Genomic DNA, 13,044 nt, shown 5'->3' with positions numbered 1-13,044 from the left:
TCCCCTTTTGAGGAATGTGTTGATAGATTCCAGTCTTAACCATGGCTCAAAATTGAAAAAACTCAACAGCACCATCCTATAGAAACCTGCCTTGTGGTTAGAAGTGAATAAAACAACATACTTTAAAAGTTTTCTCTTCTCTGAAATGCTTTAGAGCTTCTTTTTACATTATCTGGCAACCTTTCATAATACTTTACCAACAACTGGATATCGATGGGTCCAGTTTTGAAGAACGGAATGCCAATCCCCCTGTAGGATAAACCAGTCTGTAGCACTTATCTCCATCTTATTTAAGGTTTGTTGCCACTACTCCTCTTTTCACAATGAAAGTGAGGTGAGAAGAACCCCAAGATATGCCAGGTTTTACCTGGAAGGGGAGCAGCTCTTTGCAAACTCTCCCAGTAATTGCTGGGCAAAGTTCAAACTGCTGGCCCCTTAACTCACTTTCATGCAAGTATGTAACATGGATAAACAAGTGGTCTGGCACATGGACAATAAAGTTTGAGATGACAAGGCACATAGCCCAATCAACCATTTGAGTCATATTTGTTTCAGGGACCATATTTATGAATTGAGTTGGCATGTATAGCTGTTGTTGTTTCCCTCCCCCACAGATACACATGAAGCCAATTTCTCACTGCCTTAACAGGCTTTATTGCTACAGGAAGTTGCTGCTGTACAAAAATAGAGTTTATCCAAATGCAAATCAAGGGCAGAGAATACAAAATCAGGAAAGGAGGAAGAGGAAATGCCTTTGATCAGGTCAAGTAGGGAAAAGGGAGTAAGGAACTGCTGATCACAGGCCAGGGCACAACATCAGCACCCGCTTTCAATGGTACACCAGGCCCAACTCTCAGCATCATAAATAGGTGCCACCTGGTGGGGGTGGGGGTGCAAACAAATAAATAAATAAGTTAGAGAATAAATAAATTTGTTCAGAAAGTGTCACTTCTATGGCAGGGAGTTCCCCACCCTGCTGGCACCAAGTGATGGCTGACTCAGGGAATGGCAGGGGCTATTGCTGCTTCCAGTGTTGGCCTGACAAGTGCAGTGGCCAGACTCCAAGCTGTTGCTGGTGTGTTAGGGAATGCTGCAAACCAAGTTAACACCATCATGGTTTTATAGGATAAGACCTTTTTTAGCTACAGATGCCTTAGCTGTGCTGTGGAAACAGAGGATTCAGCAGCTATGCTTCATGATCTCCTTCAAATGGTCCAGCCTCCACCTGCCAAGGGCCTGTTCTCACCAGGAGAAGCTCCTCAACCATGTTGCAGGCTCTAAGAATTAAAAACCATCTCAAAACAAAACTAGGAAGGTGCCCAGTTTAGTCCTCAACAACTGTGCTGACTATCCTAGTACAAGTCTGATGGCAGTAGCAATCAATGGGCCTCCAGGGTACAGAAAGTATAGAGTCACAATTGTAGGTTGACCTTGACGCATCTAACTAAGGGTTGCAAATCTGTCCTTCATGCTCAACTACATCTGCTCCCTGATGGAGCTAGACCATGTTGCTTTGGGAAAGAGAGGTTGTAGGCTTGAACAGGAAGAGAACAGGAGTGTTGCAACTGATAGGGCTGGGTGATCCAAGGAAGCAGCCTACCTCTTTAAACTGCCTGACAAAGAACTAGTGGTAAGGAGTGGTGCTCAAGGAGCTACACATTTACATCACAGGCCTTTCAGGCTACATCCCTACCCTCATCCCTTGAATAAGGTTTGGGGGATTCCGGTGCTGCTTCTCCACTGGAGGATGCAACTTGATGGACGAGCAAATTCACATCACAGTTGACAGACCAATCCCTAAAGGAAAGAGATCCACCCAGAGTGGGCTTGCAGCCCTTACAGGCTTGGCTGGCCTCCATCTTGCCATCCCATTGCTGCTGTGAACAGGGTGCCCTATAAAGATGTGCCACAAAGTGGGCAGATGAAGGCCCTGGCACATTTGAACTAAGGATGCCACACTGCCCTCCTGCTTATTGTTCACATGCTGTTTCTGTCTGGCTTGGAAAGCCCTACCACAGACTGTCTCTCTCCTCGTCCCATGCCCCACAGACAGGCAGGCTCTTGACATCGCTGCAGCCTCGGTAACACTGGGAGCTCTAAGCAGGTGGCATCCTCAACCCACACAACCACACTCTGCCGCTGAGACACGGCTCACAGTCCGCCAGGAGTTGCGGACATCCATAAAGGAGAAGTCCTCATATCGGGTGGGGCGGCAGCAGGGGTGGGTGGAGGGGTGGTCATGAGGCCCAGGCACGATGGCACGTTGCTGCAGCAGGCTGCTCAAGGTAAGGTCATAGTTTGTGCGGGCACGCTGGCATGACCCACTGCAGTATTTGAACCGCACAATCTCGTCCGACTCGAAGCCAAGCCCCAGGTCCCGCACTTTCACCATGAGGCTGTGCAGGCGGCAGTAGCGGCTGCGGCTCCCACGACCAGCCTTCTTGGAGCCTTTCTTGGCCTTGCTGGAGCTTGGTGGGGAGCGCTCAGCCCTGAGCAGTTCTGAAGAGCTCAGCCCTTCAATGGTCATGTTTTCTCCTGAAGGAAAAAGAGAAGGGGTGAGTCAGAAGGGCTTTTCCCAACCCTTGGGAGCCCGCCAAAGGGAGAAGACCGCAGGGAGACTGTTTGGCTCCATAAATCAAGGAAAGGGGCATGGGGGCTCAGCTTTCATGACTACCCAACAAGATATGGTCCAAAACATCTCTGTTTCCATTTGGGGAGGGGGCAAGTGGACTGCTTGTCTCCAAGGAGTGGAATAAAGTACAGAAAGGGAAAGGGAACGCCAGAGCAGAGCCTGGGACAAAGGAAGCTGCAGACCATTGTGTGCACATGAAGGAAAAGCCTCGGGCTGAGGGTCCACATGGAAAAAGGTCAGCCAGCCACTACCCCAGGGCCCTCATCCACCCTCCCTAGAGACTTGCCAGGTTCCTACCGTGCCAGTGGCTCCATGCAGCCAGTGATGGTGCTTCCCTGCTGTTTTCCTCCTCATGGGGAGGGCTGGCAGTGCCCATGCTTCCATCAGAGTCTGCTCCCAATGTCTGGTTGTGATGCCAGGTCTGCGAGGTTGCCATGACTGCACCAGCAAACAATGACAGCAGGGTGATTGTACCCCACAAACCCCACTCCTAGGAAAGAGATGATGGCACGTCCCAGTAAGTATACTCATGGAAACAAGGACACAGAGAAGGCAGCAGGGCCCTCCTAGAAAAGAGAATGCTGTCAGGAGGAGATGTGCTATGCTAGCGTCTCCAGGCCACGTCACATATCATGATCCTTCTTACATGGGCATCACTGCTGTGCTGGAAAATGCTCGTTGGCCACATACTGTATATCCAATTATGTGCAGAGATGAGGATGCAAAGGAGTCTATCTCATCACATGTACACCCAGTGAGAAGCTGAAGTCACATACGCATGCAGCAAAATAGACATATGTAAGTTCACACAAGGCAGCACATGAGCAGTGAACAAGTTTTGGCCCCCACAAAAACGATACCTGTGTAAGGAAACTGCAGTATACCATGTGGCCCTCTGAGACAGGGCTCCCACGTGGGGAAAGGCTGGCCTAACAGAGAGAAGCAAAGAACCAGATTCATGCATCACAGACCAAAGGGAAGTGATGTACAAAAAAGCCATTCCCTCTTTCATGCACTGGAGTGGTATGGGATGCTCCTCTAGACAAGGGTCTCTCTAGCTATCCAGTGTTTCTGTAGCTACTGATCCCATATTGAGAACACACCCTGGCAAGGCTAACTCACCCTATATCGCACTTGTCGGACAGGCAAGCTCCTGTAGGTGGAGGGAGATCTGTCTGATCTGTGCCTTGGCCCCTCCACTCGCCACTCCATCCTACCTGCAACACAAAGACATAGTTCAGGAGCCGGACCCCACTTGCTTGATTGGATAGCCTAGTTTCTGCCCCTACAACCTACTGGCCCAGATATCACCCTTGCCCAGCTCTGCACTTCTTCCTGAGTGCTCCTTCCTCCATGGCAAGATTTTTCTGGCTAACTGAGTCGGTCCAGCTAAATAAAAGTAGTTCAGATGACTCTTGCAAGAGGCGATTGGCCTGACAGTTTTGTGCTTTTGGTTCTGATATACGGCCATCTAACAGGCTCCTTGGGATGAGCCTGTAACAGGAAGGGGCTGGGATATAAGACATTCCCATGGCTCTGTCCCAGTAATGTTGCCTGGAAAATTAAAACAAGCCATTTCTTTGGCATCAGCTAAGAACATCAGTATCCACAATAAGCAACTATCTTATGGATACTGGTACTGAAATAAGTAAATCAGGGAAGAGGGTTGAAACTCTGATCCATTTCAGTTGTATTCAGGTCCCCTCCCACTAGTTGGACAGTAGGGCTTTCTAACCAACTCCAACTCTGATAGGACCCAGCGTGATCATTTCTGAAGACTGTGCTGGTTCATACTTATGGTGATGTGCACACAAATGCCTTGGGGAGTTTGTAAGAGTTTCTACCAGGCACGTAACCAGGAAATGCTCACATCGAAGAGACATTTATGCTAGTAAGTGCCTCCACATGGGGGCTGTATTATGCAGCTACTATGATTTGTGCAATCTGAGCAGCTCCCTGCACTTTGCAGACAGTTTAATCTCCTGTATCAAATTTTAGATTGTAAGCTCCTTCAAAGCAGGATCTGACCACACGCATGCAACACTGATGATGCTATAATAAATAATAAATAAAATGTGTTTAAGTCAAAGTCCTTACATGTAATAGTTCTGGGACAGATCCCTGCCTCATCATCAAGCACTCAATCCACCCCCAGTTCTCAACTATCTTCAGCTGTCAGCACTCAGTTGGCAGCTATTTACACACACACACCTCTTTCTGTCTTTTTGCATTTCTTAATTGCTTCTACTGCATCTCTTCTAGCTGCCTATGGCATTTTGCTGTTAGAGCTAACCTAGTGAATGGAACACTAGAATTTATCTGGGGCACATCCTACCCTCACACCCCCTCTGCCCTGCAACTACTTGGCACAGTTTTCCAGACACAGCTGAGCACTCTTAAACAGTCTTGTGCAGAGGCTGAAAGCAGAGGTCCAGAGAAGAAAGAGTAAATTCTTTTGCTTCTTGATGATCCTGCCATATGAAGTTGCCAGCACCTTCATGAACTTGGTTCACTATTAGTCTACTCTTTGCATTAATCTGACTTGACTGAACAGGATTTATCTCCTGTGAGGGAACGTCTGGGATTCCTGCTTAAGTTTGCAGAGATATGCACTTTCCCAGACGTCCACAAGGTGTCAACAGAGAACCAGAGTTTGGCTGCTTTTTATCATTGCCCACACCACACACAGCGGGGTGACCCTTTACCCCATTCCAATGTCTGGGAGGGAGATCTTAGTCCTGGTTCTTCAGACTGGGACACAGAGATATCCAGAGTGATTTAAAGACACAACTGTTGCCAGGAATGTCTCAATGTTTTCTTGGGGATAACTGTGAACAAGGCAGGTCTCTCACTGAAACAGGGACACCCCTGTCTTTAAGGTCTATGTGGAATGTTCATGTCTGTCCTAGAATCTACCAGTGATCTTGTAGGGAAAGGAAGAACTTCTGAGGATCAACCTATAGAATGTGGACATTTTATCTTCCACTCCCACCCCCAACTGGGCCCAGAGTCCAGGCACATCCCAATAGATGCTACTGAACTCCAGAATTCAGACTTCTGTTTATTATCTGCCATCTAGGCAACCATAAGAAGTAAGCTCTGCAGAGACCCCAGCCACACAGACATTTAGGCAGTGGAAACCTGCCTCCGTATCTTGCAGACCAAACCCAGCACAGAGTAATAACCAAGCTATGCTGAATGCAGAGCTTCCAGGAGTTATCAGCTTCCAGCAGCAACTCTGGAGGCTTCAGGTAAAGACATATTTTCCCTTTCCCAAGACCTCTGGATGACTGTTACACAGAGGCATGAATCTAATTGCATCAGCGCAAATCTTGCACTGTCCTGGATCAGAATTGGCACCACCACATATGGGGGGGAGGGGAACCACTTCAATTCCCAGTAAAATCCAAGGGGACTGAGAACAACATCCCTGGAATGGATTAATGTTAGCTACAAAATGAATTCAGGAGCTGGATCAGAAGGACCACACAAGTCCTTTTAAATACATTCCTGAAGACTCTTACTTGGTATGCAGTAGTGTAGTGGCAAAATCAGAAGTGCAGGGTCGCTTAATGACAGTCACAGCCATGCCCTCTCCCATCCTTTTTTTTCCTGGGGGGTTGAGAATGAGGCCCTTGTTAATGCCTTCTCCCACAACAACAGATGTCCCTAGGAGCCAATAAACATGAAAGGGGAGTGTGTTAGCTACCAAGGAGAGTCTTCTCAGTGGCTGACCTCCTTTCACTCTGATTGGCTCCAATCACCAGGAAAGGACAAGGAAGCAGGTTAGAAAACTCTTCTCAGTGATCAATACGCTCATGCTGATTGGCTCATAGGATGCTGGAGACACAGGGACCCTGCTAAGACCCTGCTCCTAAAAAAGTAAGGGGTCTAAGACCCTCTGAGACCCCAGACAACTACACTCCTGTTGGTATGTACCAGCTAGCAACACACATGGGAAGGACATTGCCAAAATAGCAGCTTCCCCTGTCATCCAGATGTTCCATTTAAGATATGAAGGGCTGTTTGATCCACAAATCTGGGAAGGAAGTTTGGATCAGATTTTGGGAGAGTCATATAGGCAGTTGAAGCACACAAGAGCACAGAATCTGTTCACAGGCAATTTGGCAAACATACAAAATAATGGATAGTAAGGACAAAATTGACAGTTTGAACCTGGTAGTTCATAGACAATATGTGAGGCTATCTCAAAGTTCCTTCAGGAACAGTAGGACCTCAAGACATTCTGAGTATCCCATGTGGATGACTATAAGAAGGGGCGGAGAAGAGAGTCTTCTCTCTCTTGTGCCTTGAACTATCATAACAAGCCGAAGTTGTGCATCTAAAGCAGTCCATTGCAGAACTGCAGGATTTCAAAGGATGCTTGTTTGAAGATTTATGTTTACTTTCCAAAACAAAGAGATGTTGGCAGCAAAGTCTTCCTTGGAACTGGTGAGCAGCCAATACTCCCCCTTCCGCCACCCGCCAAAACTCTGAACATCCTGATCACTTTGAAAAGCATCCATGCATATGCTGTCCTGGACCCCTAGTGGCTGGAAATGCAACCCAATGTGTCAGTTCTGGAGTCTCATCTCAGGACACCTAGCCACCGAAGCCGCTGATCAGGTCCACTGTGTCCTCAATGAATACAGCCACAAGACTCAATGAGCAAACAGGCTAATCACAACCTGATGGCACATTCCCCTGAACAGTAACCAAAACAGCAGGAATGATATCTGCTAGGAAGCAAATGAAAACATTCCAAGATCAGGACCAGGGAAAAGTGAGCTGCATGACTCCAGTGGTGATGGGGAGTGGGAAACAGACCTGTGGCACAACCCTATGCATGTTTACTCAGAAGGGAGTCTTACTGTGTTCAGGGATGCTTACTCTCAGGGACCTCTGCATAGAACTGCAGCCTCAGAAACTCAGACGGAAGTTATGATGGTGTCCTGAACTGTGTAGAATTCCTAGCTTCCTCTCCTTTGAATGTTGGTGGAGCATACCCTGGAAGTGCTGGAGGAAGCCAGAGAAGTCCTTCCTGATAGGCTTGGGCTAAGGGCCCCACAGAGTACAGGGGCAGCGGCTAATCAGTGGCTGTCCACAAGTTGTTAGACGTCATAAGCCCTAGCTAGCCAGCACGGCCAATGGTCGCGAACGGTCATGGGAGCTGTAGCCCAGCAATATCTGGAGGACCAGAGGGCTAGCCACTCCTGGGCTCGAAGTAAATACCAGAGAACCCCTAGAAGGGAAGAGGACCCTGGACCAGCAGGAAAAGGGAAGGAGTCACCCTTTTTGCATAGCCTGCATTCATCGCTCGCCCGCTCTCGCTCTCTCTCACACTCACTCACATACGCACACGATTCTTCCCAGAGGAGCTGCCTGGAAAACTTAGACTGGAGCCACAAGGCAAACCTGAGCGGTGGGGAGCGGGAAACCGAGAGCAAGCGAGCGATCTGAGCAAGCAGCTCTGTGGGGAACGAATGTGCTGGAGTCCGCAAGAATTAGCCCGGTGCGTAGGGACGAGCCAGCATTGCCCATGCACACTGCAAGCTCCTTTCGCAGCCAGCCGATCTGCTCGTTCCGTACAAGAACTTTACACCCCCACCCGGCTCCGCATTTGCCCCGATCTCTCCTCCCCGCCCGCCCGCTGGCTCGCCCCCCACTCTGGAAGTCGCTCCGCTCACACTTCCCAGTCCGCCCCACTCACCGCGCGCTCCGTCTCGGCAGATCGAGCACCTCTCGCTGCGCGCGGCTCTGCGGGGACCATCCTCCGAGGCTCCGGGCCGGGAAGCGCCTCCCTCTGCCCACGGGTACCGGCCCTTCCAGGGCATCGAATCCGCTCCCTGCACCGGAGATACACGGCCGGTCACCGGTAGCCAGGTCAGAGCGACAGGGAATACCCTCGCCAGGAACAGCCGTAGAGTGGCCCCTTCGCTCTTCCAGGCGGCCACGGATTTCGCCTCTTCCCCCTCTGGGACAGAACTGCACACATCCACACCCCTTTCCCCGTAAGGGACCAGGAGCTCGCCCGCCAGCCCCCCCTTACCTCCCGGCGGCGACGGCGGCAGCGGCTCCTCGGCAGCTCCTGCGTTCAGCCGGCCCCGGGGGCCATAGCCCGGCCCCGCCGGGATCGCTCCCTTGGACGCCCGACGCTCACGTCTTCTGCATGGCCGGCAGGTGCCCGGTGGGCTCATCGCCCCCCTGCGGGGAAAGATCGGGTTAGAGCGGCTGGCGTCCTGGCCGGGGTCTGGAGGGCAGCCCCGATCCCACGATCCCCATCCGCGCTGGGCCGGACTCACCGCACACGGCAAGGCAAGGAGCCGGCGGGGCGCTCGGCCCTTGGGACGCGAACCTGAGGCCGGCAGGACTCCGGGGCAGGCGTCCTCTGGGAAGGAGAAAAGAACCGGCTCCATCTCCGCGGCTGGCAGAGTCTGGTGTCAAATTCCAGCCTTCACTGTCACCTGATCCCCAAGGCGGGGCTCGGCCCAACAGACAGAGACAGAGAGAGATCCACGGATGGGAACTCACCCCACCCCTGCCGGCCCCCAAGCGGAACAGACGCAGGCGCCGCCCTTTCGACGGCACCTGTGCGCCGAGGCCCCGGGGTTGCTCCTGCGGTTGGCACTTTTATCCCAGCAGCCCCCTTGCTGTCCCGACCCCCAATCCTTCCTACCGCGAGGTCAAGAGAGAGAGGCCGAGCAGGTGGGCAGAGGGGCTGGGGGCACTTTCTCTCTTTGGACAGCGCGGTCGAGAGGATCGGGTCCTGTGGCACTGCCCAAGGAGAGCCAGAGTAAGCTGCCACACCTGCCTGCTTGCTGACCTCTCTGTGGGCGGGGTCGCAGGGAGCATTGGGCCCACTGGGCCCAATGCCCAAAGGGAGGAAGGACGCAGGTGTGCAAGGGAGCAGAGGTAGGTGGTCCTGCAAGGAGCAGCCCCTGTCCTCTCACCTACATCCTCCCTCTGCGTGTGGGCAGGCCTTGAGAAGGCTGCATTTGTCCAGGGGTAGAGAGAGAAAACAGGTGAGCAATTAGAAGCCGGGGCAGTGGCTCCTTAGAACCATTGCAAGGGGAGGCACAGAGCAGACCTTGCCCCCTTGCAAAAACCTCTAAGGGCTGTTGCACCACCACAGCAGGAACTGGTCAGCAGTCCAGGTCAATGAGGTGCTGGTGCCTCGGCCGGTGCCTGACACTGCTGATCCCTGACCCTAGTGACTGTATCATGGTTGTGGTCTTCTCCAGACAGGATGACAGGCACACGGTGTTGTTCCACCGACTTCCCTAGGAAAGCTGCTTGGGTTTCTACGCCCAGATGCTCAGGGGCAGTGTGCAGTTAGATAGTGTTAGACTCTGGACTTAATGGTCTTATGTCCTCCCCATTCTTAGATGATAATAATTTGTATGACTTCACTCCCTCCAAAATATGGTAAGCCAGCCGTGTTGCATTTTGGTTGGAGGAGGGTGTCCTAATTTTACTGAGTGGGACCGCAGACTTCTGTCCCCAAATCCTGGCCTGACAGCATTACTGCTCAGGCGCACATGCAGAGAGAGCTGCTGGGGGTCTGGAAAATTCTGGGTTATAAGCTACAGTGTAAGCTAGAATGTGGAGAGTAGCCACACCACATTGAAAAACCAAACCAAACCCAAGTTTTCCTTTCTCTTACTCCATCAAATAGGTCCAAGTCACCTCCCTGCTGCCAGGTAGGGCCAATGTAACAAGTGTACATCTATTCCCATCTATTCAAGCGCACATACCACTCCCTCCTTTCCTTTCTTTTAGACTAGGGCCTGTTTGTTGTTATGTGCCTCCAAGTCGACTACGACTTATGGCGACCCTATCCCTATGAATAGGGTTTTCATGGTAAGCGGTATTCAGAGGAGGTTTACCATTGCCTTCTTCTGAGGCTGAGAGGCAGTGACTGGCCCAAGGTCACCCAGTGAGCTTCATGGCTGTGTGGGGATTTGAACCCTGGTCTCCCAGGTCGTAGTACAACACCTTAACCACTACACCACACTGGCTCTCCTTTCTAGGGCCTGTAGCAGTTCTGTTTTTGGTGGGGATTCAACACAAATGTCAAGCGACCATGCCACACTGGTTCTCATATCTGCCTTAGGATGGTTTGGTTATCTCTGACCAATATCCCCTTGGCCCATCCTGCTCAGTATCGTCTACACCAGCCTTCCCCATAGCTGTGCTAGCTGGGGCTGGTGGGAGTTGCAGTCCAAAACAACTGGAGGGCGCCAAGTTGAGGAAGGCTGATCTACGCACAGATTGGCAGCCGCTCTCCAGCATTTGTCTTTCCAGCCCTATCCGGAGATGATGGGGACTGAACGAGGAACCCTCTGCCACTGAACGATGGCTTTTCCTTGCTGGCTTGGGGCTGCAAGGACAACTCTGCGTCTTTGCTAGAAGCCACCACTGGGATTGCTCACATGTCCCGTGAACCCTCTCCCCACACCAAGTGGCTCATGGATTAACACCCCCATAGCTGCTGAGGGTAGACAGCCCAGTTCTTCCCTCCAACTGTATGTTCCTCTCTGGACTTCAACTGAGGAACGGAGATGGCTCAGCAGATCCACTGCCACCCCAGACACCAAAAGGCCTGCTCTTTGGAGGCCTTGGGAGGGGTCGGGTTTCCCGTGCCTTTCGGGCTCTCCTGGCATCAGGCAGCTCCCAATGACACCAGCAGTCATCCAGTTCTCACATCCCTTCTCCTCCCCTGCCTGCTGCTGCACAACATAAGCCCCTTTGCTCTGTTTCTTTGCTGGTTGCACTTGCCCTCAGCTGCTCTCTTTTGCCTCTGATTAGCTCTTCCTCTGATTAGCTCTTCCAACTGCTGTTGGCACAGGATCTAATCTGGGATCGCTTGATAAATTGCCAATCCAGTATCTTTGGGCTTATATAATAATTCTTTGCTCTGGAGAGGAACTGCACACTCATTAGTGGTTTCCATTGCTGGCCAGAGAGTAGGCCTGGACTATGTCTCTGCACCTGGCCCTTCCCCCCCTCCCGCCCTGTGCCAGCTATATATAGGCCAAGCATTATTTACGCTGAGCCACATATAAGGTCTTACCCCCGGGCACATTTGCATAAACCCCTTAGGATTATCCTGAAGGACAGCTCCACTTCGTTAAAAGTGTAGCCACTCTTCCCTTTCTTACACTTGCCATGAAGTGATCGTAATCATTATAGCACCCAGTAAACCTCTTGCTAAAACAGACCCTGTTCAAGGCAATCTCAGCATGATAACGCTTTAGAAAACCAGCATCAGTGCTGGATCCATCCAGGATGTCATGCTAAATCAATTAGTGAGGACCTGGGATCCTTCGCAAACTGGTCTTGGAGAGGGAGATGGGGTGGTGCTGGTGGTGCTTGAATGTTTGTTTTCTCTAAATGTAAATGTACTGCCTTCAAGTTAATTCCAATTTATGGCGACCCTATGAATAGGGTTTTCATGAGGCTGAGAGGCAGTGACTGGCCCAAGGTCACCCAGAGAGCTTAATGGCTATGTGGGGATTCGAACCCTGGTCTCCCAGGCCGTAGTCCAACACCTTAACCACTACACCACACTGGCTTGCACCAGTCTAAAGGCCTGCTTCTTTCTATACACAGCTGAAAAGCTAGGCACAGCAACTGTGGCATCCTTTTTGTCTTTTTCTTTTTGCTGCTTTCATTGCAAGGAGGCTGCTCAGACTGCTGGTTACAAGCCCAGGCTTGTGCCTGCAGCTGAATTTAGACCTTATGGTCCTGGCCATGAGGACAATTTATTGTGCAAACCTATGCATATTTAGAAGTAATTCCCACTGCTTTTTTGCATCTTCCTCTCTCTGAACTATTCTGGTAATTACAGTTGGGCTGCATGAGGTGGGGCACCACCAGTGGCAACGGTGGCACTGCTGCTTGCTAGGCCTGGGATGGGGCAGTATAGGACAGCAGGTGAGCACCAGGTTGGCGGCAGTGAGCACAGGTGTGTGTGCATTTGCATCCATTATCACCCCAGTCCCATCAGGCAGCAGTGCCATTCCCCACCTCATGTTGTGTGACTGGTTAATTATAAGAACAGCTATACATTTCAAGAACTGGTGCCTGAGTTTGCTTGTTTTCCTCTTCCCACTTCATCCCCTTTTCCTTTTGTGTACTGTCTTTTAGATAGTAGGCTTGCAGACAGTGATTGTCTTGTTTTTAATCTGTGTACAGGGTTTAGTAAAATTCAGGTACTTTATAAATGAGAAATACTACTACTACTACTACTACTACTACTACTACTACTACTACTACTACTACTACTATCCAATGAATGTTGGAAGATTCAGGACAGGCAAAGGAAATACTTCACACAGTGCATAGGTAAACTATGGAAAGTGATCTCACAAGATGTAGTGATGATTACCAACTTGGATGGCTTTAAAAGA

General features: G+C 50.7%; 1 protein-coding gene across 1 annotated transcript; it reads right to left on the bottom strand.

The window, feature by feature from the left end:
- Nucleotides 1-676: 676 nt before the first annotated feature.
- ARTN (artemin) lies at nt 677-9,053 on the bottom strand. Its single transcript, XM_061630426.1, has 5 exons — nt 8,682-9,053; nt 8,343-8,478; nt 3,755-3,845; nt 2,930-3,122; nt 677-2,535 (listed from the first exon to the last, which is right to left on the bottom strand). Exons 1-5 carry the CDS (start codon nt 9,046-9,048, stop codon nt 2,114-2,116), a joined length of 1,209 nt encoding a protein of 402 aa, XP_061486410.1. The 5' UTR covers nt 9,049-9,053; the 3' UTR covers nt 677-2,113.
- Nucleotides 9,054-13,044: the final 3,991 nt, after the last annotated feature.

Source organism: Rhineura floridana, chromosome 6 (genome assembly GCF_030035675.1).
Source record: "Rhineura floridana isolate rRhiFlo1 chromosome 6, rRhiFlo1.hap2, whole genome shotgun sequence".
Taxonomy (NCBI): Eukaryota; Metazoa; Chordata; class Lepidosauria; order Squamata; family Rhineuridae; genus Rhineura; species Rhineura floridana.
The sequence above is the reverse complement of the archived record's forward strand: the minus strand, read 5'-3'. Positions and strand labels throughout refer to the sequence as shown.

What these genes read in the sequence shown, in the direction of transcription:
- ARTN (XM_061630426.1), bottom strand. Translation starts at nt 9,048, where the DNA reads ATGGAGCCGGTTCTTTTCTCCTTCCCAGAGGACGCCTGCCCCGGAGTC. An exon ending in GCCGCCGTCGCCGCCGGGAG is followed by an intron (nt 8,479 to 8,681) that starts GTAAGGGGGGGC and finishes TCTCCGGTGCAG; the next exon opens with GGAGCGGATTCGATGCCCTG. An exon ending in TCCGACAAGTGCGATATAGG is followed by an intron (nt 3,123 to 3,754) that starts GTGAGTTAGCCT and finishes TCTCTTTCCTAG; the next exon opens with GAGTGGGGTTTGTGGGGTAC.